At 45.0% G+C, this 27,968-nt stretch overlaps 2 protein-coding genes across 3 annotated transcripts in view; both read right to left on the bottom strand.

Moving 5' to 3' along the window:
• Positions 1-2,941: 2,941 nt before the first annotated feature.
• LOC134406975 (retinol dehydrogenase 8-like) lies at positions 2,942-15,675 on the bottom strand. Its single transcript, XM_063138678.1, has 6 exons — positions 15,579-15,675; positions 13,340-13,501; positions 9,089-9,268; positions 7,769-7,862; positions 6,403-6,586; positions 2,942-3,181 (listed from the first exon to the last, which is right to left on the bottom strand). Exons 1-6 carry the CDS (start codon positions 15,673-15,675, stop codon positions 2,942-2,944), a joined length of 957 nt encoding a protein of 318 aa, XP_062994748.1.
• A 639-nt stretch (positions 15,676-16,314) lies between these two features.
• Positions 16,315-27,968, bottom strand: part of GRB7 (growth factor receptor bound protein 7) — a 72,408-nt gene continuing 60,754 nt past the window's right edge. For both annotated transcript variants that reach the window (XM_063137356.1, XM_063137355.1), the window contains exons 9-15: positions 26,333-26,431; positions 25,252-25,332; positions 24,109-24,225; positions 22,731-22,791; positions 22,051-22,138; positions 19,802-19,895; positions 16,315-17,839 (exon numbers count right to left, since the gene is read on the bottom strand). In XM_063137356.1, the coding sequence (XP_062993426.1) occupies positions 17,693-17,839; positions 19,802-19,895; positions 22,051-22,138; positions 22,731-22,791; positions 24,109-24,225; positions 25,252-25,332; positions 26,333-26,431 (687 nt within the window). In that variant the 3' untranslated portion in view covers positions 16,315-17,692. The remainder of the gene's footprint in view (positions 17,840-19,801; positions 19,896-22,050; positions 22,139-22,730; positions 22,792-24,108; positions 24,226-25,251; positions 25,333-26,332; positions 26,432-27,968) is intronic.

Raw genomic sequence — 27,968 nt, 5'->3', positions numbered from 1 at the left:
TGGCAGAGCCTTCTGGGAAAGATCGGAGGGAAGGATTCCTTCCTGAAGCCCTCACTGTTAGTTATGTTTTGTTTGGTAAAGTTCAGCTGCGTAACTTCAGCGTGTATTTGGTGTAAGGCAAGGCTATAGAAAGAAATACACACACACTGCTACTTGTAGTTAAAAGATAGTGGTGTTAAGACCTTATAGCTCCTGGGGAAACAAAAGTGGTTTCAGAGAGAGTTGAGTGCAGCCATTATGGAGGAAGAAAACAGGTTCCCTCTCTGTCTATCGCCCCCCACTGGTTCAAATGACTTCTCACAAGCATTGTTGCTCAACTCCAACACTCACCTTCCTCCTCCCAGCCCAGCTTTCTGCTCCTTCCGAACACTTCTGGCTCTGGGATGAATAACATATGTGAGTTTAGCTTTCCATATCTGAATGCCCTATAAAAATTGAGTAAACCTGGTATGGCAATTCCAGACAAAAACACTAGTATGGAACCCCCCCAGGAGTCTACAGTCTGAGTTAATTCCAGAACCCCAAGTGAAACTGCAACAGATACTTACTTATGGTGACCATACGTCCGGTTTTGCCCGGACATGTCCGGAATTGGGGGGAGGGGCACAAACCTGATCTGTGGGGAAATCCGTGCTTTCCCTGTTATGTCTGGGCAAAAGACATGTGGCATGGCCATGGACACATGTGGCAGCCCTCCCAGAGCCATCTCCCGGGGGCTGGGAGACATGTTCCCAGAAGTCCAGAACACGTCTCCCAGCCCCCGCCCCCCAGCTCTGATCTAGGCGGCTCAGTTTTTGCTGCCTGCCCCGGGACAGGGAGCAAAAATGGAGCCCCGCCTGTTTCCTATCGCCCGTTGCCTCTCGATCTGCACTGGCAGCACTGGCGCAGATCCTTCTCCTCCGGAGAAGAAAAAGAAGAAGAAAAAAAGAAGAAAACGCAAGCAACAAGAGAAGAAGCAAATAGCGGGTAAGACTAAGGTGTGGGGGGGTTGCGTGAGCGTGTGTGCTGGCAGTGTGTGTATTGTTGTCTGCATGGGGTATTTGAGTGAATGGATGTGTGCATGTGTGTGTTTTGGAGTGGGTAATCCTGAGTGTCTGTGTGTGTGTGCACTCGCTCTTGCTGGCAGTGTGTGTATTGATGTCTGAATGGGGTGCATGGGGTGTTTGACTATGAATGAATGCATGTGCATGTTTGCAGTGTGTGAGGGAGGAGGGCTGTAGTTTCCTGTGTGAGTTGGGGGGAATGATTTGGAGGTGATATTCCTATTAAATAATGCATTTTGACCCATAGACCTTCCTCTCCAGTTTGTTTACTATAATTGGCAGGACGTATATTTTGTAACAATGGCTGATAATTGTGTTAATTAAGATGTTATGTAGAACATGTTTGTCTTAATTGTGTGCTGTGAAATCAGACATGACCAAGGGCATGTTTGGGTGGGCACTCCCCCTTGGGAGCTGGTCATGTTCAAGGGCACGCCCCCTTAGGGGTGGCCATGTTGTCCTCCTTTTTGGTTTCCAAAATATGGTCACCCTAACTTACTGACACCTTCTCGTTGTCTCTCAGAATGGCTCAGAAAAGCCATTGCACTGAGTGGAAAGGCCAAAGCTTTCAAATACCAAATAACAACTAATATATTGTGACTATGGGGCAGCAAAAAGAGTGAAAATGAAAGAAGAGCATGAACCAAAAGGTAAAAAAAATACGTTACGGGTTTTGGAGTTGGTCTGAAATTATCTTTCAGGGGTCGTTCTAACCCAATGACCCTGAGTGTAAAGAGATTAAGGATTCCTATAAAGTCTCCACAGTTGGGTAATACCTTTACTAGGATCAACCAAAATTCCACAAAAAAGTGCAAGCTCTAAAGTTCTCCAGAATTCTTCATCAGGCTAGGTGGTACAAAATTCTTCCGTGTGGGTGCCCTGAGTCAATACCTCTTAAGATCTGGCAAAGGACAGTTGAGAGCCAGTGGCATTCTAATGATGTGTTTCAATGGGAGGTAAGATGATTTAAGAAGGCATCAGAGATGGGCAGAGATTAGTCATCTTTCTTTCCCCCACCAGACAACAGGATGGGGGGAGAGGGCCATGTGAGTAACAGGAAGCCAGTATGTGCTGGAACTAGGCTTGAAAAGGAGGCAGAGAGCTGAGTTGGCTCTCTGTGGGAAATCTTTTGGCACCCTGGGTTCCCATAAAGATCTGATGGGAACAAGAATCTGTCAGTGGGTTAATGCTGTGAAGCCCCATCTTATGGTCAGCCTGTATATATGTGTAGCTAAACACATGCAATAGGTTTCCAGGCACCTTCTTCTAGGGAAACTGAACCCTGAGTAAGCAGTGGAAGCCCTGAAACTAATTCCCGTTCAGAGGTGGGGCGCACGCACATAACAATAACAGACAAAAGAGGGATGAAAAAGTGGCTGATTTAAAAGGTGAAAATGAATGAAGAACAAACATTCTTGTATGCACACTGGAGGATTAAAGAAGTGTGGAAATGAGGAAGTTTAAAATGATTTAATAGATTTCTTTTTTGTTAGTTTTTTACTCTGTTCTTCCTCCTGGGATCTTAGAGCAGCTTACTCAGAGTTCCCAAGTGGTCTCCTATCCAAGCTCGGCTCGGATACAACATGTCCCACTTCCCGTAACCCCCTCAGCTTCTGCAGAGAAGGGCCTAAAATATTATATTAAAGCCATAGGGTTAAAGCATGCAAATAAAACATAAAGCAGCAGTGTAAAATAAATACTTCTCAGGGGTGTGAAGTTAAAAAAAATAAAAATAATCACACACACTCCAGAGTAGTGAAAACAAAACTAGGAGTTAAAAGAATTTCAAAGGTGTGAACAGAAATTTGGGTAAAGTGCAGCTAGTCTGTGATCTTCTAACTGGCTTGCTTGCCAGCCCCTGGGCCTCATAACTCTGCTCGCCCCCTCCAAGGGCTGCCTCACCGGAAACCCAACAACCTGGCACCTTGCCTCATTTTGTGGGCTTGCCAGCGGAGCAGCCGGATAGCTTTCAAGCTGACGTGCAAAAGGGTGTCATATCTGAAGACCAGCTTGTAGAAGGAGTCGGTCATCAGGACCCCAGTGGGGTCAGCATGCTTGAGGGCAGTCATGGGCGTGTAGATGGCGTTGGTCTGGTGGCGAAAGGGTGGCCTGGCCGTAGTGATGACTTTCAGCGTGTGCTGTTAAAGGAAACAGAAGACATCTCTATAAATGCCAGTAAGCCCCGGGGCAAGTTTCCCCACCCTCCAGGTGGGGCAGACTCCCATCATCCCCCTCCAGCAGGGGATGATGGGAGTTATATTCCAATCCATCTGGAGGACCCTGGGTTGAGGAAGGCATTGCCCTTTCTCTCCTGATGCCTGTTATTGAGGGATTGCTGCCATCGGAGAGACCTCTGGCTGTTGCTTGTGGAGCCTCATTGGTGAGCAACAAGGCCTCTGTTAGGGCTGACCCTCCATTAAAGAAATATTATACATTGAGGGAACAAACCCTATGGCTGGAGAATGCTGATAGCTGCAGGAGATTTTTCTGTCTAAACGTGCATTGGATAGCACCCTTAATTATATCATTTAGTCCTATCAGTTGACTAAAGTTTCATAAATTTGCACATGAGCAAAAGCAAGCAACCTGCAGGGGAAGAAAGGTGGGGGGAGCATTATTTGTTCCTAGATGATGCAGTCCCATGTCACAGCAGGCACTGCCTGGGCAAAGGGGATGGTGCTCCTGCAAAGATACCTGACTGATCGAGAGCCAGTGTGGAATGTCAGCGCAGGACCTGGGATGCCCAGAGACAGATCCCACCTCAGCCATGAAGCTCACGGTGGTCCAGGGTTTTTCTCTCAATCTAAGCTACCTCACAGGGTGCTGTGATGATGAAATGGTGCCGGGTGGGGGGGGGAGATGGAGATGGGCCATGTAAGTCCTCTTGAGTTGCTTTGCAGTAAGGAGGAACAGAAACATGATAAATAATATTCAATTTAATAATTACATAAATAGTATTCCAAAAGTTTCAGGTCTATGTCCTGGTACATTCTGGCTCAAATTAACTCTAATCTGCAATCCCACCCACCTCTCTTTTCCTAGAATATGTTTCCCTGGAAGTCAACACAGTTTAATGACAACCAGTAATGACTGTGCTCCTCTAGAATTCACGGATTCCCCGAGAATTAATCAAAACTAGTTATTGCTAGAAGATGAATGGGTCTAAGCGATCAGGAGAGCTGCCATTAGAAGGCTTGTCAGGAACTGGAGTAATGCCTTCTGTCTTCCAGGAACATATAAAATGGGGAATGAATACATTTGCAATGGTATCTCCCGCTTATTTATTTATTTATTTATTTAAAACATTTATATCCCGCCCTATATCATTAAGATCTCAGGGCGGCGTACAGATAAAAACATACAGTATAAAACCATAAACATGCACAGTTAAAAACAAATTAAACCATGATCCAAGTTAAAACAATATATAATTTAAAAGCAGTAAAAGCAGTTATCCTGCTTCAAAAGGATAATCCGTTTCTGATGGTTGGTACCCCAATTCCATAGGAACTAGACTCCTGCAGCCAAAGATTTAACATGTTCACTCAAGTCAACGCCACACACTGCCTCTTTGGCCTCTCTGCTCTCTTGGTGCCCTGGCCTACACTTGCGCAGATTCCAAAGCTCACCTTGCTAACAAATTCTACTACAAACCAAAATCAGAATAGAACTGTCTTTGGGTGGTGGTCTTTGGGGGATGGGGACAGACTTCCCTCACGCTGCTTTAGCAGACTATTCCTATTTGTGCCTCCATGAAGTTATAAAGCCCCCCCCCCAAAAAAAAACCACCCATGTCTTGTGTGCTGCAATTGCATTCCTTCTTCATGATAGGTCTTGTAATAGTTTACAGTAAGCCACCTACTGGCATCCGCTTTGCCTTCCACCAGGGTCTCTCTCCTTGCTGAGCTTACTGATGGGCAGTTTCAGAGAACTGGAGCTTAAAGGACAATGGAAGCTCACATAAATTTAAAAGGCTTTGGAACCAGATTAGGTGGGATTATTTGCTTGTGGAACCAAATAATTTGCAAACAAGCAGAGTATTATAAGGAGAAGGAAATGGGAGCTTAAATGCAAATATGCAGTCATTTAGGATAGTTTTAGAGAGGAAAGGACTGAGAAGGTGTTGGAGCTGTCTCCATTTCTCTGTCTTGTTGACATTTGGGGCTGTTTTGTGTATGTTGGGATGGCCAGATATGTTGTAAGGCTGTTTGGGGAGTTGGGGATGGACAGCTTCAAATGTTAGGCTCTAGACAAGCCCTAAGTCTATATACATTATTACTGTTATTATAGAATTCTAGAAGCCTGTAACAAAACATTGGCCCTTTAATGGGCATCAATATGTGTAATTCAGTCCTCATTCCCCATTCCCTTACATCCAACCTTTCCTTCTGCCCCCTTGCCTGTGGGCTCCCTTCCCCCTTTGTTTCTCTACCTTCAGCAATCTCTTCCCGGTCCTCAACCTGTCCCAGGAAAGCTATTCTATCCTGTCCCTAAAAAGTATATGTAAGGTTTTAATCCCAGCCAAACAGACAACTTCCTCTTCCCTCACAGATACTGGTGATGCTAGTGTTTTAAAACATGGGTAGGCAGAAGGCAGATTAGGACCTACTAATAGATCTCCAGGTGAGTTGCTGTAGATCAGCAAAGGTTTTTGAGTTTCAATAGTTTAATAACAGTGGCAATTAAAAGCCTCATTTCCCTGCTAAATTAGGCTGCATGTTTGGAAGGAACTCTGTGTGAGCTCCAGTTCTGGTACTGAAAAGAAATCCCTGGAATCCCATGTTGGCCTTCTTGAGCCACAGTTTTGCGTTTGGCAGCCCTTAGGGTTCTACTGAAAAGCAAAATAGACCCAGCAAGCCTAACGTCTGCCCACTCTTGCTTTAAAAGATGAGAAGGAAGCAGATCTCATCCTTTCACAAACCTGTTCACTGCTTATAATTTGCAGGCCAAAACCTCCTGGCAATATTACTGTACAGATTCTGCAGTAATCTGGCATGCAAATGCTAGCTTCCATCCCCTCCCTGAACCTCAGGATAGTGCAATCTCTCCTTGTCTTCTGGGAATCAAGCACACAGCTCCAGGATCAGCAGCCATAGGCGTGTTCTTTTGTATGTTACTTCAACAACCCTCTTCCACCAGCGGCTGGTGGCTCTGATGTCAGTGGGGCGGTGAATCTGCTCCGGGTTTCAGTCAGAACCCTAAAGGAGCTCTATCCATGGTGCTTTCACAGCTTAGATAGCTCCTTAAGGGTTCTGACTGAAACCCAGAGTGGCTTCACTGCCCCACTGACATCGGAGCCACCAGCCTCCATTGCCCTCCTTACACATGAACAAATTAAGACGTATGCTAGGATTTTCACCTCAGCTACATCTTCAGGGGTCTGGCCCAAGCTGGAGAAGATGGCCTTGGAGTTCTTCAGGTAGACCTTGGTGAATATCTCAGCTGTCTCGGGATCTGTCTGAGAGTAGTCGGCCTTTTCTGCGTCTTCGTAGACCTTCATCTCAAATTCAGTCACCACCGGGCCCGGCTCTATCAAACTGACACTACAAATGAAGGATGGAGAGATGGTCCCACGGGCCACGCTTTTCCAGTAGTCCCATTCCAGCGGTCCCTTTCTGGTGGGTGCTGGCGGCTGCCTGAGATCCCTCTCCCTTCAACATGAGCTGCCAAAGGGGTAGCCATTAAATTCCCGAGACATAGAAGAGGCAAGACAGGATTTTTTTTAATTAAAACTTATGAATAATTATTAAAAAGATGAACAGTGACCAGTCCTTCTCTTATTGCCAAATAATCCATGCCCAATGCTAATCACTCATTAGAATCAATTCTTGAAGGATCACCTACTTGTACAGGATCAAGGACCTACTCCAGGTCCCTCCAATGGGAATCAGTCTGTTTCCAGCTCAGGTCAGTTTTGCACATGTGTCATCCATAACTCCACTTCATCTCATTTGCACATCAACCTACACTTTGTTTTTTTTAAGCCCCGCAGGGGTCGGCAGGAGACCCAGTGGCCGGGGGGTGGGGCCTGTTCTCTCCCTCCACGAGATCAAGATTGCATGGGAAATGGGGATGGAAAAGGATTAACGCCAATGCCAACCCCAAATATGTGCTGTGTAGAATCACTTCAGGTTGACCCCACCAGCCCCACCACATCCCATTTCTAGTTTATGGAAAGTCGGCTGCATTCAACATAGCTTGCTAGAGTGATCTAAGGTGTGAAGACAAAGATATCATCTACATCCGAAGCATGTATGTGAAATACCTTGGATAACTCAGAGTTCTGATTGAAACCCAGAGCGGATTCACCACCACCCCACTGACATCAGAGTCACCAGCGTCATCTGCACTAAATCAACCTGCATTTTCTCACCACCCATCCTGCCTGTCTGGGACAGCTGAAAGGCAACGCTGCGAACCCTGAACTAAGCATAGTGGATTTCCTCTGACTGCTTTTTATTAACAGTGAACAGTGCAACTATTCTCTATGTCAGTTGCCACTTTCTCCTGCTAGAGATTCAAGAAGCGAAGCTCTTCCTTTCACTAGACTCTTTCAGTGGTGAAAATGACCCCTGTTGAATCTCTGTCTGTCTGTCTGGCAGCTATATTAAAACCAGAGGAGACCATTTCCTGCCAGAAAAAAGAAAGATGGCAACCCTGACTGTACGTATGGGGCAGGGCAGGGTGGGGTGTCTAAAAGCATCACTGGGTTATTAGCCACTCACAAGATGTTGAACTTGAGCGCCTGGATGACGAGGCTTTCGCAGAAGCCCTCAATGGCGAATTTGGAGGCTGTGTAGATGTCGTTGAAGACGATGCCTGAATTAGAGATGGCAAAGAGAAAAGATGAGAGCCAAAGGGCACCTGACCATAGATGTGTAGTTCTGCCCTTGAGGGTGGGGAACCTACACCCTGCACACGCACACTGCAATGCAGGGAGCCTGATCTAGATCTGGGGGGCGGGGTAGAGGGGATGTAACCTTCTGTCCCGTTTGCAGTCCCTAAGGGCCAAACCAGACATGAGGTTTGGCATTAGTTTACCCTTTCATAGTAGATTTTTCTTTAATTAACAGCTAGTTTGGGGGGGGGAGTATGGGGGGGGAGTTTAGGAGCATGACATGGGGGTGCACCAGTGGGAACCTTCTCCCTCATTGTGAAAAGCTGCTGCATGTGGGGCTGATTCCCACTGGGCCAGCAATGGGAGCAAAGGGTTAAAGCCACCTCCCCAATGCCGCAGTTCAGATCTAGCTCAGCTCCCTGCCTATGCTGGCTGTTTGTTAAAGAAAAATAAACCGTAGAAGGGCAGATCACATGCCAAATGCCACATCTGTTTTGTCTGTGAAGCTCCACCTTTAGGGCTGATGACACCTTGATGACGGAAGCAAAGCATATGAAATAGATCCTTCTCCTCGCCATCACTCACTGTGCATGGCTCTTTGCAGAATAACGTAAGTGTAATGGCCAGCCCCGGTCCCATGAAGCTTACAAGGGAAGGGAAGGGAGAATCGAAGGTAGCAGGGGAAATATGAACAAATGAGGCTGCACAAAATGAGGTTTACACTTGTCTCGGTGGAGGATGAGGATTAAGCAATAGGGTCCATAAATATGGGTTATCAGGAGGCTGTTGGGAAATCCATTACACAATTTGGAATGTTATTTCTCATACCAACAATGTTAGCTAGATTGTTGCAAGGCCCTCTGGGCAGAGCTACCTTCAAACCCAGTTCTGAAATTGCAGTGACTTCCAAAAGTGGTGCCTTCTTTATTATCAGGCCTAAGTCTGATAACTGGCACTAAAAGATCAACCCTTGCTTCCAGTTAGCTCCTGAGAACAGTTTGAAGTGCTCATTCTGACTATACAGTGTGAAATCCTAAGCATGTTTACCCTGAAGTAATTCATTATACCCAGTGGAGTTTACTAAGGGAATTTAGGATTGCAGCCTTAACGTTCTAAAGCATTTGGATCCATAGTATCTGCTTCGTCTGGGGTGCATGAACTATGGTTGCGTGAACAAAGCCATGTGAATGCAACAAAACCAGCTTACCTTGCAAACCCATGACACTGCTGATGACCAGGATGTGGCCACTCTTCTGTTTCTTCATGTCAGGGAGGACCTCCTTAATCATTCGCACCACACCAAAGAAGTTGGTCTCCATGATGGTCTTCATCTCCTCAATAGACTGGCACTCGATGGGACCAATGAGGCCTACCCCAGCATTGTTGACTACAAAGAGGCAGCCAAGTGTTGTGTTATTCTCCTCATCCAGTAAATTTATTTATTTATTTATTTATTTATTTATTTATTTATTTATTTATTTATTTATTACATTTATATACCACCCAATAGCTGGAGCTCTCTGGGCAGTTCACAAAAAAGGAAGTGTCAAGTGGAAACCGACTATCAGGAACCACGTAAGCCTTAAAAGTTTACCACGTGGTGGTTGTAACTCTATGGAGAATTGGATGTCTAAAGCCTCTGGCCAATTACTAGGACCAATGTAACCCCACCCACCACCATTGCTCAGGAACCCTGGAAAACAGAGGGCTGGTTTTCACGTATGTGAGATGATCACCACATGACTGCAACATTAAACGATGAGTCTGTGAACGGGTTGTCACCAGGGCCAGCTCAAGGCATTTTGCTGCCTGAGGCAAAGGACAAGTTGATGCCTGTCTATCCGTTCCATACGCAGAAACTGACCAGATTGACAGTTAAATTTACGTCAACTCTAGTGATGGGACAAGAGCTTCCACTCCACTTGAAGGCAGCAAGCTAACTTCGGGGTAACAGGACAGGCAATATCTGCCCATGTCCTCCAACTCTCTGCCTACAAGTATCCACCACCTGAGGCAGCTGCCTCACTATGCCTAACGGTAGGGCTGGTCCTGTCATAGAGAGATAGTCCAATAGAAGTTTCATATCAGTTCAGGACAGAACTGCATGTTTCTTGGCTGTTGCTGGTCTGGGATGCTTGGTTCTCATCCAAACCAAACTTATGTCAGCAGGAGTGTTTCGGGAGGGATGAGAGGAAGGAATGGTTAACCCTTCCTCTGCCACCCACTTTTACACCAGCCACTTTTACACTTGCATCTATGGATCCCAGCAGGGGGGGAAGTACTGGAAGAAAGGGTTGGAAAGGGAAGTACTGGAAGAAAGACACTCAGAAATGTGTCTGAGGGGAGAGAGGTGAATAGAGGTGTAAAATTGATGGACATTGTGAAGTAATGAGGGGGGAAACACACAATTTTTTTGGTGGTTTTTGGACAAAATTTGGAGGAAAGATGAAAAAATGTTATATTTGTATAGCCCTAAAGATCGGATCTCCCCACATCTTCTGCAGGTCGTAATGAAGGAGATCTGTCCCATCCTATGGCTCTCCAGACACAGTCTGGGAGCCATCAGATTGCCCTCTTAAAAGTAAACTCAGTCAATCGGTAATTATTGTCTCAATAAACTATGCTTTTAAATTTAGTATATCAAGCATAAAACCAAGTTATAAATCCTCTCGTTTGGATTACTGCAATGCGTTATACATGGGGCTGCCTTTGAAAACGGTCCAGAAACTTCAGCTGGTACAAAACAGGGCAGCCCGGTTACTAACAGGGACTGGCTGGCAAGATCACATTACGCCAGTCCTTTTACAACTTCATTGGCTTCCAGTCCAGGTCCGGGCCAGATTCAACGTGCTGGTATTGACATTCAAAGCCCTAAATGGTTTGGGGCCAGGCTATCTGAAGGAACGCCTCCTCCCATATGCGTCTGCCCGGACCTTAAGATCATCCACAGGGGCCCTTCTCCGTGATCCCCTGCCACAGGAAGTGAGGCAGGTGGCTACTAGGAGGAGGGCCTTCTCCGCTGTGGCACCCCGGCTGTGGAACGAGCTTCCCAGAGAAGTCCGCCTGGCGCCTACACTGTACTCCTTTCATCGCCAGCTGAAAACCTTTTTATTCTCCCAGTATTTTAACACTTAATTTTAACTTAAATTTAAATTTTACTGTTCTAACTCGGTATTTTAATCTTATATCAATTTTTGCTGCGTGGATTTATCCTGGTTGTGCTTTTTATAAAGTATTTTGTATTTGTGTTTTAACATGTTGGTTGTTTTATTATGGTTTTAATTTTTGTGAACCGCCCAGAGAGCTTCGGCTATTGGGCGGTATAAAAATGTAATAAATAAATAAACAAACAAACACATTTGATGCTCCTATTTTATGTCTGACCAGAGGGAACTTCAGCAAGTCATCCTGGAAGATGACAAGCCAGAAGAAGCAAGAGGAACTGCTTGTTTGAAAGGAATTGGGTGGGTTTAGTGAAACCTGGTCTGAAGGAAAAGCTAGTGAGTGCTTATTTAGCTGGGGAAGGTTCTCTTACCTATTAGGTATGGTAACCAAGAATATTTAATTCAAGAAATTTTAAGCAATTTCAACCCATTATTTAAAGAATGTCATTTTATCACCTTTTGTAAACAATTTCCTTTAATAAATATCTTAGTTTCTGTAAGGTTTTTGAAATGCCTCTAGTGCTGGTGCCATTCCACACTGGCGACACAGGAACCAGGCTACCAAATTTCTTTTAGGATCTGTAATTTTGGTATTGAGAGTTTATTTTGGTGGTACGGCTTAAAGATTTTATAGCTGAAGCAGCATTTCCTAAAAGTGAGGTCTAATTGGGAACTTTCTATAGAGTGTAGCAATGGATTCTTTTTTTAAAAAAAGAAACACAAGTTGGATAACCCACATCCAATCATAGAAATCCACAGAGAAATCGTTTTGAAAGGGTAGCAATAGAGGGAACCCTCTTGTCTTAAACATTTTATTCATCATTCTAGCAGAAAATGTTTCATAAACCAAACTGACTCAATTTTTTCAGAAAAACAAAACAAAACAAAAAAGTTCCCTTGGGGGGAAAATGGGGGCCGGATGTTTTTGGCCCTTCACATCTCTTAAGGTGAAATGAAAATTCTGGCAGAGGTGTGTAATCTGTGTCATGCCCATATGACCTGTTAATAAACGATGAAGGTGCATCCACTCATTCATATGCAAGTCACCCCTTAATTCTGCAGTCATCAAATGATAAATGTGCACACATGTATAAACTCTTAAGCAGCTGCTACGTGGGGGTTCTGGACATCTGCTTCCTCCCATAGAAGAAACAATCCAACATAGCAAGCGACAGAGAGCGTGCATGGTTGGGTGGGCTCCCTCCCTCCCCTCTGCAACGGTGATCTTCTGCCAAGGATCTATGCAACTCTTGACTTGGCTGTGCCATTTAGATCCTAAGCCAATCCGGATGAATTTAGATTGGCTCAGCATGAGCAGAATCAGTGCTCTGGAATGGGCCAAAATTGTGCTCGCAACATTTGCACATTGGACTCTATTGACCTGTTGTTTCAAAGGACCATTCCCCTCCCCTGCACTACTCCATTTATCCCACTGCCTTCCTGACCTTCATGGGTGTCTCTGTTCAGAATAACGTGACATCCAATATCTTCTCTGCCCTCCCCCGCATACCCCACTCCCCGGTTTTCATATTTTAAGCCTCACGTCAAGGATTGCAAGAACAAAAATGCTTCTAAGAACTGCTATGGATTACTCAAGGATCTCTGAGCATCTTTTTTCATATGATTCTAATTATAGAATGCCAGAGGCCTTCACGAGGCAGCTGGACAACCATCTGTCCTGCATTGAGCAGGGGGTTGGACTCGATGGCCTTATAGGCCCCTTCCAACTCTGCTATTCTATGATTCTATGATTGTACCTTTTGCAGTTCCTGGATCTGTAATGTGAGAATACAAAATGTTCCAATTCATCTCTGTTGTGGACTCATAATGGACCTTAGGCAAGGCCACTTTTCTCTCAGCCTCAGTCCCGCCCACAGCTGTAATATGGCAATGAATCACATTGGCCTACTTTGTAGTCACTACATGGCATGGCACGGGATGGCACAGTATTCAGCAAGCATCCCTCCTGCCCCACTGGCATCCTCCAATTGTGCCACAGCGGCTCATCAGTCCGCAGGGATTGCTTTGTGCTTTGTCCAGGACTTTAACAGGCAGAGACCAAATTAATCAGACACAGCCTTTTCCAGCCGTGCAGTGATTTGTGGGGAAGGGAGAGAGAAGATGCCTCCCCTGTTCAGCCATTCAGCTACTGAATGTATGGAAGCCCTGCCAGGAAAGGAAGATGGCGACTGTCTTAGATGAGATGTGAGGGAATTGTTAAATCTCTTGGCTAGGTTGAGCCCAGCCTCTTCACCACGGCCTAGGAAGAACTGCATAACCAACTGGATACTCACTGAGTATGTCAATGTGCCGCTGGGGGATGCTGTTGATGCAGTTGTGGATGGATTCCTCATCACAGACATCCAGCTGTTTGATCTCCAATGTCCTGTTGAGAGCAGGCCCTGCAGCTGCTTCCAGTTTTTCCTTCTTGGCTACATTTCTCATTGTGGCGATTACTGGAACACAGGAGTTTGGTCACACCAGCCCAAACAGTTCTGAATTCCACCCTGAAGCTTACGCCCTACTTTACTTTGTACCTGGCCAATTTTTCAAACCCTTGACTTAAAAAGACTTAAAAAAAAAAAAACACCACCTCCCAAGCACCCAACGTAGGTAACGTTGCCAACTTTTCAAACGGTCCTACATGTATGCCATTTTGTCAAACTGCTATTAAAGCCATGTGTGCAGGCCTTGCTGTTCTGGTGGTCAACATTTTAGTCCTGAAATTTCAATGGGCAGAGTCTCAAAAGGGTCAAATTGCAGGACACCAGCATATTGAAGAGATGTGGTTGAAATCAGGGAGGGGCTGTGGCTTAGGGTTAAAGCACCTAATTTGCATGCAGAAGGTCCCATGTTCAACTCCACCACCTCCAGGTAGGGCTGAAAAAGTCTCCTGCCTGAAATCCTGGAGAGCCCCTGTCAGACAGTGTCAACAATACTGGGCTAGCTTCCTGTGTTCCTAAATATGAATTTAAAAATTAAAACTGGAACAAGAACAGAAAGCAGTAGACAAAATCAGCTGATTCTGTTCCCTTTAGAAACTCATGGTAAACTTTACTAGAAACAAATGTAAGAGCCACCACCATATGATTGGAGGTTAATTGCAAAGCTTGCAGACAGAGTGCTAACAATCCCCACGTTTTGATAACACACTCATTCTATGAAATGTTCAAAACCAAGGTCTTAAGCTCATTCCATGAAGCTGTAAAGAAACTGTCCAGCCCTAGAGGGCGGGGGGCAAGGGCAATGTTACAGCCTTTATGTATTCCTGAGAAACACCTCTATCCCTGGCATGCTCACTAACTATTGTTATGAACCATTAGATGGATTTATGTATTAGGCATGCCTGTGTGGGGCCCCAAGGCTGGTGAAGGGCCCACTATCCCACAACACCACCACTGATCTTAAGGAGATCAGAAGTGGTATGAGAGAATCCCCGCTTGCATGTCCTGCCTCTCTCAGCTTACAGGGGCTGACTGAGTCCTGGAGTAGGTATTAAGTGCAGTCCACAATTCCCATTGTTCTCTCCCTGCCAAAAGGTGGCTAGCTTGAATTGATAGCACTGCTATAAAAACACCAACAGCATGTGCATGTGCATGCGCACACACGCACGCACGCACGCACGCACACACACACACACACACACGTATACACAGTCATCAAGGGAGGGAGGCTGAGCTTCTGCCAGCCTTCAGTATTTGCCAGAAACGACCCTTCCAGTACAGAAGAACAAGTTGCCTACCTATACAAAGAATATAAGGCTGGAGGCAGACAAGAGACCTGAAGATGGTTGGAAAGAGGGATCACTGATTTAGGGTCTCCCTACTTCTATCACGTCCCCCTTACCCAAGCTTTTGTAGCATTTCAAAAAACCTGCCAAACCTGATTGATCAGAGGTGACAGTGGAGCAGAGTAAATACATTTGTACACCACAACATTTGAGCCTCTCTTTCAATTGTCTTAAACCTATTGTTACAGAGGACAGAATAATCTGTGCTAAGTGTTGGAGACTTAAAAAGAGTTTCCAACTAAAACAGAATGCAGAAAGCAAATGACTTGATTATGTTTAAGTTAACAAACTGCATTAAAGGAAGGTTGGCAACAATTTAGTTCCCTGTATTAGATACAGTAATGATCTCTGCCTTAAAAAGTACAAGCAGAAACAAAGATAGCTACATTAGTCCATGGGTGGTGGGTGGTGGTGGTGGAGGGAATCCAAAATCCACAGCTGGGCAATACCTTTATTAGAACAAAATTGTCAACAAAAGTGTGTAACCTTTTGAGGTTGCCAGAACCCTTCAATCAGGCTCAGTCAGGCTTCCTCAACATGGTGCCCTCTAGATGTTTTGGAGAGCACCTCCCAGCATTCCTGACCATTAGTCATGCTCACTGGGGTTGAGGGAAGTTAAAGTCCAAAATATCAGGAGGGCATCAAGCTGGAGAAGACTGGACTAGTTGATACTAAAAGTAGGGGATGGGGGAAGAAACAAAAGAAATCCAAGACTTAGGCCAACACAATTTTAAAAATCTCACCTTTGAATCTCCTCTGCTTGTCCTGTGCTAGCTTCACAGCCAAAGCCAGCCCGATGCCAGACGAGCAACCTGTTATCAACACAATTTTGGGAGCCATAGTGGCCTGTTTCGAGGGGGGAAATGTGACCTCCAGAAACCTTGGAGAAGCCTGTGGGCTTCTGGCAACTCTGAGCTTTGCCCTCAAATTTTCCCCTGAGGGTTGCTCTTCAAGGATCTTTAAAAAGGCTAGCTTGAGACCTAATTGGCCAATACTCAAGGCCTTAATCTCCTGACCCTTGCTAAACTCCAAGTGGATTTGCATGACAAATCCTATCTAATCCCTTCCAGGCCCAGCCACTTGTGATGCATAAAGAAAACCACGAGACTTGGCAGAGTGTATGGGAAAAGGGAAAGGATATTTTCCTGAACACCTTGCAAGGAGCATCACCCAGCATGCTTTGCTTTAGGGTTGCCATGCTAAATTTCCAAGCATAGATACCATGAAGTCAGCTGGGAGGACTCAACTGTTCTGGCACAACCTTGTGATGTTACCTAGGAGATTCAACAAAAGTTGTGCAGTCTCCTCCCTGGCATATGGAAAGATCCAAAGATTAGCACCGAGGGGCCAAAGGCAAGCTAACATCAATAATGGCAATGAAAGAAGCCTGGTGTCAACATCCCTTATTCCTGCCACAAGGGTTGTTAAGGACAAGGAAACAAAGAGAGTTATGAAATATAAACTTTTATTTATGCACAAGAAGTTTTGTCTCTTAGATAAATAGAGATAAAATTACTTTTTTAATTCTTTACAGAGTGATTTTTGTTATTCATTTTAATGGTTGCTGCTAGCTTGTTCATTTCTGACAATTAATTTGAGTATAAAACCAAAGCAAAGGTATGAAAAAAAGTAACATTTATTATCTTCACTTCTATATACACAACTTATCACAGTTTATACTGGCCTCATAGATTTGCGCAATAACAGTGGCAGAGCTTTCTTGCTTCCACCGCTCTCAGCCCCAGGGTATTTCTATTCTTTTGTGCGGAGAGAGAAAACCAACTCTTCCACTCTCAGTTCCTTGTCTGTGATGCTTAGATGTAACAGCACTCATGTGTGTGGGGAGCCACGGGGGCTGGGACCAAGGACCTTTGCCTTGGTGCTCTGCTGCTTCCCCATGTGGACAGCCGCTCAGACCGGAGTGTTCCCAGGTTACAATATCCTCCAGGATGACGCCACAGCCCATGGATCTCCCGGTAGAGCTCTAAAAGGTTTGAGGGCTGGTCTGGCTTTTCTGTCATCCCCATTTTTCCTCCTGTTGCTGGATGGCTTCAGGCCTGTCCCATAGATCCCTGCCTGATATCCACCCTATCCCACCCCACTTTGCCACCTGCTGCCTATGGTTCAGCATCACTTGAATAAACTTGGATGCTAGACACCAGAGAGGAAAGACTGAGCAATAAAGGAATCAGTTCCTTGACTAACAAAGGCAGCAGCACCCATAGAAACTTGAGACAAGGCACGGTTTTTAAGAGAACTGAAAGCAGTTTGCGGAGGAATCAATTCCCATGATAAGCATCCAATATGTCTTTTGCCCTACTGTTGTCTCCGGTCAATCTGGGATTCTGAAACATTATAAAAAACACTGACAAACCTGCAGGACAACAATATTGGAATTCTGGAATCACACTGCGGATACAGGAACTGAACCAGCAACATTTCTCAGAAGTGGTGCCAAAGGAAGCTCGAGCTCAGAGCACACAGAGAGCCCTGAATGCTCAGTGGGCAGAGGGGTGCAGTTCCCCTTTTCCTGGGGAAGGAGAAAGCCACAGGGCCACAGAGGAGTTCCCTCTCCTCTAGTGAATTGCCAGCACCGTGACCTCAAGTCCACCCTCGGCTTTGCTTCGGATTTCAAGGCTTCCTAGTGTGTGGCTGAAGGAGAGGGCTCAAAGCAGGTCCTTCCTTGGTCACTTGCTGCACGTGCAGCTGAAGGTGGGGTCAAGGAGCAGTTGAAAATTTGGAGTCGATCCCGGTGTACAGCGTTCAAAAAGGCCTGCTCCCCAGCTCTCCTCCCTGTTGCTGGCCATGGCCAATCGTAGGGTGGGGCATGGGGCAGACCAGCTGGAAAGACAACCTCTCACAAGGCAACACACGTGCAGTAGTGCTTCAGCTTGCAAGGCAGGATGCCGCGGTTGATTTGGTGAAATTCCACCAGCTGGATCAGGTCAGCAAAGCGAGTTTGGCCATCATCCATGGTGTAGTATAGGCGCCCCTCTTCCTCACTCTGAAACCCAGAAAGGATGGTGAGCAATTGGCAAGGAGGCAGAGGAAGAAGAGAACACAGCAAGGCTGAAGTTGAGCCTGGGCTCTGACTTTGGAGCACGTCAAGTAGTAACCCTATTACAGGCCAGGGCCTCTGAACTTGGGCTCCAGGGTTACAGTCCCATCCTCTTTGCTCCCCACAACATCATGCGAGTACTGAGCTGCAAAACGGCAAACCAGGCATGTCGAGAGTGCAATAAAATGCTGGTGTGATGGAGCCCATAGTCAACATCTGGCCATAGAGATAACTATATAGATTTGTCTGCAAAAGGGACTCCCTGGTTCATTTTGAAATACAGCTTTTATTAATCAACCCTTGTGTAATACCACCCAAAGAAAACAAGGAAATCCAGATTTTTAGTGAAACTGCGATTGGGTAGCAGCATATTTAGACCCAAACACCGAGCAGCTGTTCTTTCTAGCGCAGATCTTATTTCATGGCAGGGGGAAACCACTCCTTTTTTCTTTTCTTTTTTTACTGCGTTTGTAACCACTGAAAAAGCTGCCAATGTAAATAAAGTTTGCCATTATATCCTTATTGTGTGAATGTGTGTGGCGGGGGCACTGTAGCTGACTATTGGTTACGTCACTGCTGCAGAGTAATCCAGGGTTGTTGCACCCATATTGCTAGAAGTGTAGTCCAGAGTTGTTATCTAATCTGCTAGTGGTTTGGTATTTAATGAAAAGAATGATACTTTCCTTCATTTCCTTCATTAAATATTTCCTGCATTTAGGTTGTAGTCATATGTATGTTTAGACAGAAGAAAGTCCTACAAATGTCAGCACTCAGTGCTGGCTACAGAATGCTAGGAGCGGTAAAGCAGCAGTTTCTGCAGCTGAAACGCTCCCCACGGCCTGAGTTCGATCCCAGCGGAAGCTGGTTCTCAGGCAGCCGGCTCGGGTTGACTCAGCCTTCCATCCTCCCGAGGTCGGTAAAATGAATACCCAGTTAGCTGGGGGAAAAGTAATAAAGGCCAGGGAAGGCAACGGCAAACCACCCCGCTATAAGGCCTGCCATGAAAACGTCAGCGAAAGTTGGTGTCCCTCCAAGAGTCCGTAATGACTCAGTGCTTGCACGAGAGGTTCCTTTCCTTTCCTTAAACATGCATAGGATTGCACTTTTAATTTCTTTCTGAGCTCACTGTTGACAATTCTTCCTCCTGCCTCCCCACTCCGCCCCATATGTACTGTATATAAAGCTGAACATCCCATAATACTCCATGCATTGGATGAAGTGGGCTATATAGTCCACAAAAGCTTACGTGAGAATAAATACGTTAGTATTTAAGGCGCCACAAGACTCTTTCTAGATGGAGGCATTTTTCAAATGTTTGAATAATATGAGTTCTAAGAGTTGGTGCCAGTCTTCAGGCTCTCCCCTCCCCAGGATCTTTATAAGATAGACTTCCCAGCAGGGAACTGGATGCATCTTGTCTCTACTGCACATGCATGTCAATATGCGCACACAGTAATGCAACGCACAGCTGGTCATTGTACATGCTAGGCAGACTTATTATGTACATAGTGCAAGACCATTATGCTTTTCTAGTATAAAATTATAGTATTATATTTATGTTCTGCTTCTCCTCCAGGAACTAAAGCTCCCCCACCCCATTTTACCCTCACAACAATTCTGTGAGGTTGGTTAGGCAGAGAAGTAAAGATTGGCCGAGCTCATCCAGTGAGAAATGGGAGGGGAGGGAATGAGTGCGTGGATGTACAGTTCCGTGGCAGAGCACTTGCTTTTAATGGAGAAGGCTCCAGACTCAATCCCTTGCGTAGCTCCAGCTACAAAGGATCTTAAGTTCCCATGCTTGAAAACGTGGAGAGCTGCTTTAAGTAAGAGCAGGCTGCACTTTACTTGATGGACGCAAAGCATTTGACCCAGTATAAGGTGGCTTTGTGAGTTCTTGTGGCCACTCACCGGAAGTATAAGGTAGTGCTTCACCTTCTGCAAGTGACAGAGCGATAAGACAAAGCCTTTGGGGTTCCGCTGGCTCTCCCGCACCAAGAATACCCTGCAATTGACAAGACACAAGAAAGGAGTCACAGGCACACAACGTCCCCTTCTGCATCCGCTGGAGGCAGCAGAGTGCTATCCCAGCACAGCACGTTAGCTCTGTGCTAGGGATGTCTGAGTAACTTGTTTCGGTTGGGTTTTGACCAGAATTTACCCAATTCATGCCTCCCAGACCCAAATGCAGTCTGTGGTTGTAGTCCATACATTTCTGAAGTCACGATGTGATTTGCAGAACATGTAAATTGCATCTCAACAAAAAATGTGCCCTTCTGAAAATGTGCATAGAAATGTGTACTCTTGAAAAATCCACACAAACCTGTTTTAATCAATGGGAGGAAATGTGTACATTTCAAAAAATGCACACAACTGATGTGTACTCATGGGGAAAAGCACACAAAAACACGCACACATTTTTCTGCGAAAACAAAACAAGACAAAACTCATAATTGGCTACAGATATGAGTTGGAAAGAGCTTCAGGGATGCAATTCGAAAAACTCCACCAGGCACAAGTTTTGCCGATCCACACATCTCTGCTATGTGCTACCCACAGCCTTACCCAACATCTCTCTCCCAGGGCTAATAATTCCCAAGTCTCTCACTACCACTTTCCAATTCATTTTACAACAGCTGCAAATTATGTGTTTTGGTATGATTCATTTAAACTCCATATTTTGGGCATGTTTGTTATATAGACTCCCCTGCCATCAGTTGTTGCCCAGTGAATTTAGGGAGGATTTTAATTCCCAGAGATCTCTGAAGTGTGAAGAGTAGCCTCAGCTACAGTTAAGAAGTTGGAACTGCACTCATTAAAACTTCGCTGGTCAGATTTTGTCCCCACTCAGGGTCTGACTGAGCAGATTACTTCAAGTGAAGAAGGATTTTCTCCCCAGGTTGGAAGAGCTAGTGATTTTGTGAGGGCCCTACAGCTTTCCCTTCTTTTCCCCTTCGCTCACAGGTATGAGCCATCCGGAGCTTTTAATGCAAGTATCTCTTGCTGGGCAAATGATGGTCTAGATTGCATGGGCTGATGGAGGGAAGCCATGCAACGGTGATGGTGATGAACAAATGTTTCTGCCATGATTAGACAGCCGACCTTCCAGTCTCTCAGTTTCCAATCCTATGCATGGCCACCTAGGAGTAAGCCCCAGTAAACAAAATCAGATTTATTCAGTGCTTGGAGTGGTGGTGGTAGCAGTGGTGGTGGTGAGGAAGTTGGATGGTTTCAATTTAACCTGTGGTGGCATTCACCACAATGTGGCCCATATTTACCACAATGTAACTAAGGATACATAATTGACCAGGTCAGCTATTTGCTAGAATACTTGACTTAGTACATTCACCCTTTGAAATAATCAGAGTAAAGAAAGAATAGAATACACATTTTATTAAGGAACATTAGGTATTGGTAAGCTAAGATATAGGCATGCGAAGAAGCACATATCATTCCCAAGAAAAGAAGGTGTATACTTAAAAGAATTTGGTGGTTGCAAACAATGTGGCGTACTACTAGGCATGACGTTTCTTCAAATGTTTCCAGACATTCTTGCTGTGTGATTGCGTGGAGGGTGGGGTGGGGCAAGAAGTATAGCCAGGATGACCATGTCCCTGGCCAAATCATTGATTTGCTATCTTCTGGTTTAGAAATGTGTAATAGAGAACCAACCATCCAGACTGGATGTTGAAAACAGGGCCTATTTCCATCGTCCAGCCTGCGCAGGCCAGATGTATACATGGAGCTGAGAGAGGGAGCAGCCAGGCACTGCAGATGCAGGCACTTGGACAGACAGTTTCCTCTTCCTCCAAGGCCTAAGCCCAGCAGGCCCTCTGCTATGTTTGGGGCTTCAGTTGTTGAAGGTGGAGGAAGCTGTCTTTGAAAGTCCTGCCTTTCTCAGGTTCACAAACAGTTCTAGCTCTGCGAGAATCATGGGACATCTCGCAATAATGGCATAACCCTGCTCTTTGTAGCATCCTGGGATGGTTTTCTTCCACTGAAAATAAATGAGGCGATTTTAGATCCACCTGAAAAGAAGTGGGATGGCATCCCATCTCCATCTTACCCCACGCCAAGCAGTGGACTTGCTTCTGAGTACATAAACGTAGGATTGGGTTACACGAGTGTTATGAATTGGAAAGTAATCGCAAGCAACATACCCGTCCACTAGTCCTTGCTGGATTATAAGGCGCTGGGTGTCTTCTCTAGAAATGTGTCCATGGAACCACGCCTGCGTTCTGTGGATGGCTGGAAGGGGGGAAATGAGAGGAGTTTTCTTTCAGAAACTAACTTGATTCAGGTGTTTAGAAACCAGTCATTTCTCCAAGAAGGGATGCTAGAGAGATCCATCCTGGAAGATCCATCCCCTCATCCTAGCAACATGGGCCTAGTCATGATTATTTGGCAGTGACAGATAGGAGGAAACGCAGCTCTCATGTCCTTAGAGGCACTCTGTCACCCCCTATTACTAGTTCACATGTGCCAGCATTAGGCCTTGGCACTGGAATCAGGCTCCGTGGCTAAGCTGTCGCTCAAATTAAACCCCTCAATCTGCATATGGTTCAGAGGCACTCTCGTCCTGCTTGTTTCTTCACATGTTTTAAGGCTGTGCAGTGAAATGCATGGAGAGTGCCAAGGTGAAAGGCCATTGTGCATCCCTGACTTCAAAGGAGCCCGACAGAGCCAGGCTCTTTTATAGGAAATGCCACGGTGGGCAGTTTGTCAAAGATCAACTGCTGGGCCGGCCAGCCTCACCCATCCCCTGACTTGCTACCACCAACACTCAATGGACACTGTGCTGTATTTTCAAATCAAGAAACACGTGGCCACAGGCACTCACCAGCATTGAGTGGAGAGCTCTGGAACGGGGTGGGCAGGCTGTACCGGTGAGTTGTCTTCTTCTGAAGCATGGGGGGGAAAATCACTGGGGATTATTTCTGGTATTTTAAGCCTGCTGTTGTTAAATACGATTTTCTTCTTTCGTGCAACTTAGAAATACATTTATTTGCAGTAAATTCCAGAGGTGTAGTCATGTCAATCTGCTGCAGCACAACCAACAACCTTAAAGACTGAGGTTGCAATCCTAAACCCACTTAAGTAGGGAGAGAATCTCACTGCACATAACAGTACTTGCTTCCGGGTAAACATACATGGCATTGGGCTGTAGGAGATTTACTGTGGCATACACTTTTGTGGGCCAGAAGAATTAGTTTCATGAGTTGCATCAAACAAATTGGGCCCTGGTCCACAAAAGCTTGATATCACAATTAATATTGTCTACCCATTGGTTGCCACAACACAAGCTCTTTCCAAAGAATGAATACAGTCATAAAACCAACAATAAAACATTTAAATTGCATTATGTTTGAAAAAATGCTAAACATAAGGTCAACAACCATATAGTTAAAAACCAAGCAAACAAACACTTGATTGTGGTCACAGAAGTCTTACTGCCTTGCTTCAATGAAAGCATAACAATTCCTATTACCCTAAAATCCAAATCCTTTTCTGCTCAATGGGAAACATAGGCTACCTGAGGAGATAGTCAAAATAGGAGCCAAGAATGCTGGAACTGCGTTTCCCATCAGTTCCTATAAAGGCAAAGATTTAGCCTCACCTGGACCTAAGCTCTTACCCCGAGTGGTAAACCTGCATCCCGGCTGTACCACGTCAGACTGCAGGTGGGGGCTCACAAGACTGAACACTCTTCCATATAAAATGTTCCTTAAATGTATAAAACCAGCATGCCGTGGAAAAAGGTTCTAACTTAGCCTTCTTCCTAACATGCAAGTTTTCTATGTCCACGTAGGGTGCTGCTTCTCTAAGAAAGCTGTACTTCCCTGTGACCCCTGGAGTTTTGTAGGCTTCAAGTCCTGGTTCCAACTATCACCAAACCAACCTAGAAAAAGATGGAGACTGATGGTGCTTAAACCCTCTGTTGCTGGTACAAGAAGTGTCTCCTGACTAATTCCTAGACCAGGCTCCATTTCCCCAGGACAAGCCTCTGTCCTGCTGCAACCATGATGGTACCTCTCCTACATGGCCAGTAGCTGCCAAGGCCTTGCTCCCCACATGGATATAGCTTCAAGTGCTGAGGGCGTAAGCAACCCCAATGCGGCACTTGGTTGCCTGAAGCCATCCAAGATGGCGATTCCTATTCCTCAAGCAACTTCCCTTCTCTCCGTGATCTCTAACTAGGAGCCAAACAGTAGACTCACCCGCCATGCCTGAGCTTCCTCCAGAGCTACTGTCAGTGCCTCATTGGGGTTCTCGATCACTCGGCCCGTACAGCCTGAGAAGTCCATGGCCACCAGAGTGTTATCGGACACGCTCCGCTACAGGATTTTTAAAAAAGGGTTTAGCTATAGATCTCTCCAACAATAAGTGATCGGTCCTTAATTACAACATGCAAATCCAAATTCAATGTCTTAAAAATGTGTTTAGTCAAATCCAGAAAGCCAAGGAGCAGGTAATGACATAGTTACGAGTGCATAAACCATCACCAGCTAAAGCCAAATTAACCCTAGCAATAGAAGAATGGAAACCACAATTAAAATGTCCATTTCCAGTGAAAGACATCTTACAATCCTCCCCAAAGATGTTCAGATCAGGGCTTTGGTGAGTCTCTAGTGGGAGAACATTCCAGAGGTATGGTGTGCCCCTTTCTCTTGCTGTCATGTCTTGGTGCAAAGTCGTTGTTATTATTGAGAGCTCTTCGTTGATCTTAAAGACCATAAAGGACAGCAAGTCAGGCAGGAATGCTCTGGGGCTACATTTCAGGGCTGCCCTGAGCTGGCACCACAACTGAGATGTCCCCATAGCCTTGAAGGCCCAAAGCAGAGAGGTTTATCTCACAGGCAAGTCTTCCCAATGCAGAGAAAGGCATAACATTTAAATTGTGATCACAGCAGTTTCTGTGAGTCTGGCTTTCCAATTTGCAAGATGGACATAGATGCCAGCAAGTTGAATGCTGGTTTGATTATTACATCTTGCCCCTCACTATGCTTCAAATGGATATCCTTTTTTTTTTTAAAAGGGAAGCATTTATTTGTTCATCCTATATAAAACGAAAAGAAAAGAAAAGAAAAACCCAAAAACTTTGGGGATTGTGCGGAAGATATGTTGATGACATCAGAGATGCTCCCCTGTCAGCTCTATTAACAGACAACTTCAGCTTTTCCCATTCAAGCTGAACCACACCAGAAAGGGCTTCTTTAGAGCTCACCTGGGAGAGGGAAAGTGATGCTTAGAAAGAATATAGAGAAGGTACTTCGAAGACACCCCCACCACTCTATATGTGTTATATCTGTCTTCATCCACCGATAATTACAATCTCTGAGACATCATCACAGGGAGCTTACCAGGGGTGCAACGCCAGTCCAGGCTGGTTCCTTTTGCCGTGCTTGACACTGCTGGTAGTTCCTGTACAGTTGTATGCCGTACTGTGGAAAGAAGAATTGTTGTTAGCATCTGTGTGGGAGGCAAATCTGTCAACACTAGTCCACCATGACAGATTTTTTACGCAGTGACCATGATATTTGTTATAGCCAAGATTTGTATGGGTGGGTGCAAGTGTACAAATTTACTGTTCTTTTTAAAAAATATTTTAAAAGCCTCCTCAAATCTATATTTATTTCTGGGGTTTGGGGTGAGGGGAGAGACGTACCCATGTAGAGAAAACACATACAGATTAGAATGAGGAGTACGAAGGACAGAGCTGGACTGAAATGCAGCAAGAGGGTTGGTACAGAAATATGCTAACATAGCTACTTCTCTGGAATTCATCTTACTTTTTCTTTAGACTACATTTCCCCTGAGGCAGCAGTTCCTCCCTGCAAGCCTGACACTTCATATAGTGCAATGGTGTGCAAACTTTCTGCTTTAGGGAAATCAATTCCAACTGACTTGTCTGTGGAAGAACCCCAGGTGCCAGCCACGGAACTCCTGCATATTGCAAAGGATTCTGGGCCATATTCTAGAGTGCAGCTATCACTCCTCTGTAGGAGCATACGACAAGTGAATCTTGGAATGTGTTGTGTGAGCTGTTTTGAGAAAATTTTGACTTATTATTGAAAAACTCCTAAAGACGTTAAGAAACCTCACGCATCCTCGGAAATTGCCAGAATGCAGTTTGAAGACTAAAGGTGCAGTGCTTAGAGCACTGGGTTCCAATATCAGTATGGCCAAAGTTCAAATTCCCATTAAGGGCCAAACTAGATGTGATGTTAAAAGTTTCTCTGCATTTAAGGTGCATGTTTTTTAAAATCCAAATAGCAACTTCTTGGGGCCCCTAATGTTTATCAGAGTTGCAGCAGGGAGGGAGGGGGAATTTAACGCTTTCCTCTCCTGCTGCAGTCCTGACAAAAAACACTCCTTTGAAGCTGCTCTTTGCATTGAGAGGAAATCTCCCACTAGCGCCATACTTTAAAGAATGGTCAGTACCTTAAAGAGACGGAAAGCAGCCATCCAGCATGTGCGACTTTGCTCATCCTCGCTGCAGAAGAGCTTCAGACTTTTTGCCCCACTGCGTGCCTTGTATGGCTGTAGAGTAAAGAGATAAGACAGGTGAGTGTGCCTATATAAGGACAGGGCTGGGAAGACAGCCTCACTGCCCCTCCCCTTCTGTAGAGTGTCAGCACTTTACATGTGCGCAGGGGGATCGTTTTTTAAAATCCCTTCATTCCCCCCCTTTTTTATTGTGAATATCAACAAAACAGAACAGAAAATTATGTAAATAAGATTATCATCATTTTCCATTAAAAAAGGGAAAGAGTTACACAATTTCAAGAAAAGCAGACCAGACATCTGTATATTTATCCACTTACAAGTTGCGTCTATATAAAAGTTGATAATATTATTAAGTCCTCGATCCATTGCCATTATAGGAGGTGTGGATTTGTTCTTCCAATGTGATCGTATAAGTCTTTTAGCTGTCATAAGGGCTCTGAAGATCCATATGTGCTGACCATGTGTTAACTTTCAAGAAGCTGGTAGGTAATTTAGGAGGACATGTGCATTGTTCCAAATTATAGATTGTTTCAGTACAAAGTTCATCCTTACTGTTACCTCCTCCCCAAAAGGGGCAACTACGGGGCATTGCCAAAACATGTGAGCTAAAGAAGCATTAGATGCATTACATCTCCAACAATTGTGCAAGTTAGACAAACCCTTATTAAAAAGGCATTGTAGAGTCCAATAAACCCGAAAGGGTTTTTTTTTTTGCTGAATAAGACGTAACCTGAGATCCACAGAAGCTGCAGATACAGATGCTAGAGCAACCGTCCATTGGTTAGACAAGATAAGACACTCCAATTCTCTATTCCAATCTTGTTCTAGGACTGAGCCCTGACTCAGAGAACCACTCTTCATCTTGATCAACCAAATCAGGATTTTTCCCAGAATGAAGAAAGCAACACAACTAGTGTTGCTATGAGAAAATGACCAGCATGCTGAGAGACACAAAATAGTGAGCAATTAAAGGTTGCCAAAGTGCCCCACCCACTGAAGCTGCATCACTGCAGGGTCTACTATTCTAGCTTTGCTTCATTCCCAGCCATTTCCACAGGAAAACAGGTAGTGCTGCCCCTTCGCTCCATTGGGCTTGACTGGAAAATTAGTCCTAACACAGAGATGCAGCAGGATTGCCCACTCTCAGTGGAGGGTGCCTGTTGAATCTCTGTATAAGTTACTACTCTGGGATTGCCCTTTTCCATTTGAGAGGCATGCCCAGAAGAGAGACTTAAGTAGAAACAGCAGCGTGGGTGGATATTTATACACACTCTATAAGAGATGTGTGCCTCCAATTTTAATACAAAAAAGTGTTCCTTAGATATCAGAAGCTTGGGGAATATTGGTGTACATTCCAAATTTTCAATTTCTTGTATACAGTACACACAGCCATACAGTTATATTGATTTAAAATCAGGATGGTTTTTTTTTTTTAACTTTGACCATATTGAAAGACCCTGTGAAGTTTGATTTTGGATTCTGTCCATCACATTTGATTGCTGGCTTTAACCATGGATCTTTCAAGTAAATTACATTGTATTTTCACTTGTATTATCATCCGATACTGTTC

Source organism: Elgaria multicarinata, chromosome 11 (assembly GCF_023053635.1).
Source record: "Elgaria multicarinata webbii isolate HBS135686 ecotype San Diego chromosome 11, rElgMul1.1.pri, whole genome shotgun sequence".
NCBI classification, from domain to species: domain Eukaryota; kingdom Metazoa; phylum Chordata; class Lepidosauria; order Squamata; family Anguidae; genus Elgaria; species Elgaria multicarinata.
The sequence above is the reverse complement of the archived record's forward strand: the minus strand, read 5'-3'. Positions and strand labels throughout refer to the sequence as shown.

Coding starts and splice junctions, on each gene's coding strand:
- LOC134406975 (XM_063138678.1), bottom strand. CDS start 15,675: ATGGCTCCCAAAATTGTGTTGATAACAGGTTGCTCGTCTGGCATCGGG. Junction 7,863..9,088: donor CAGTGTCATGGGTTTGCAAG/GTAAGCTGGTTT, acceptor TCTCTAATTCAG/GCATCGTCTTCAACGACATC. Junction 3,182..6,402: donor CCCCTGAAGATGTAGCTGAG/GTGAAAATCCTA, acceptor TTCCTTTAACAG/CACACGCTGAAAGTCATCAC.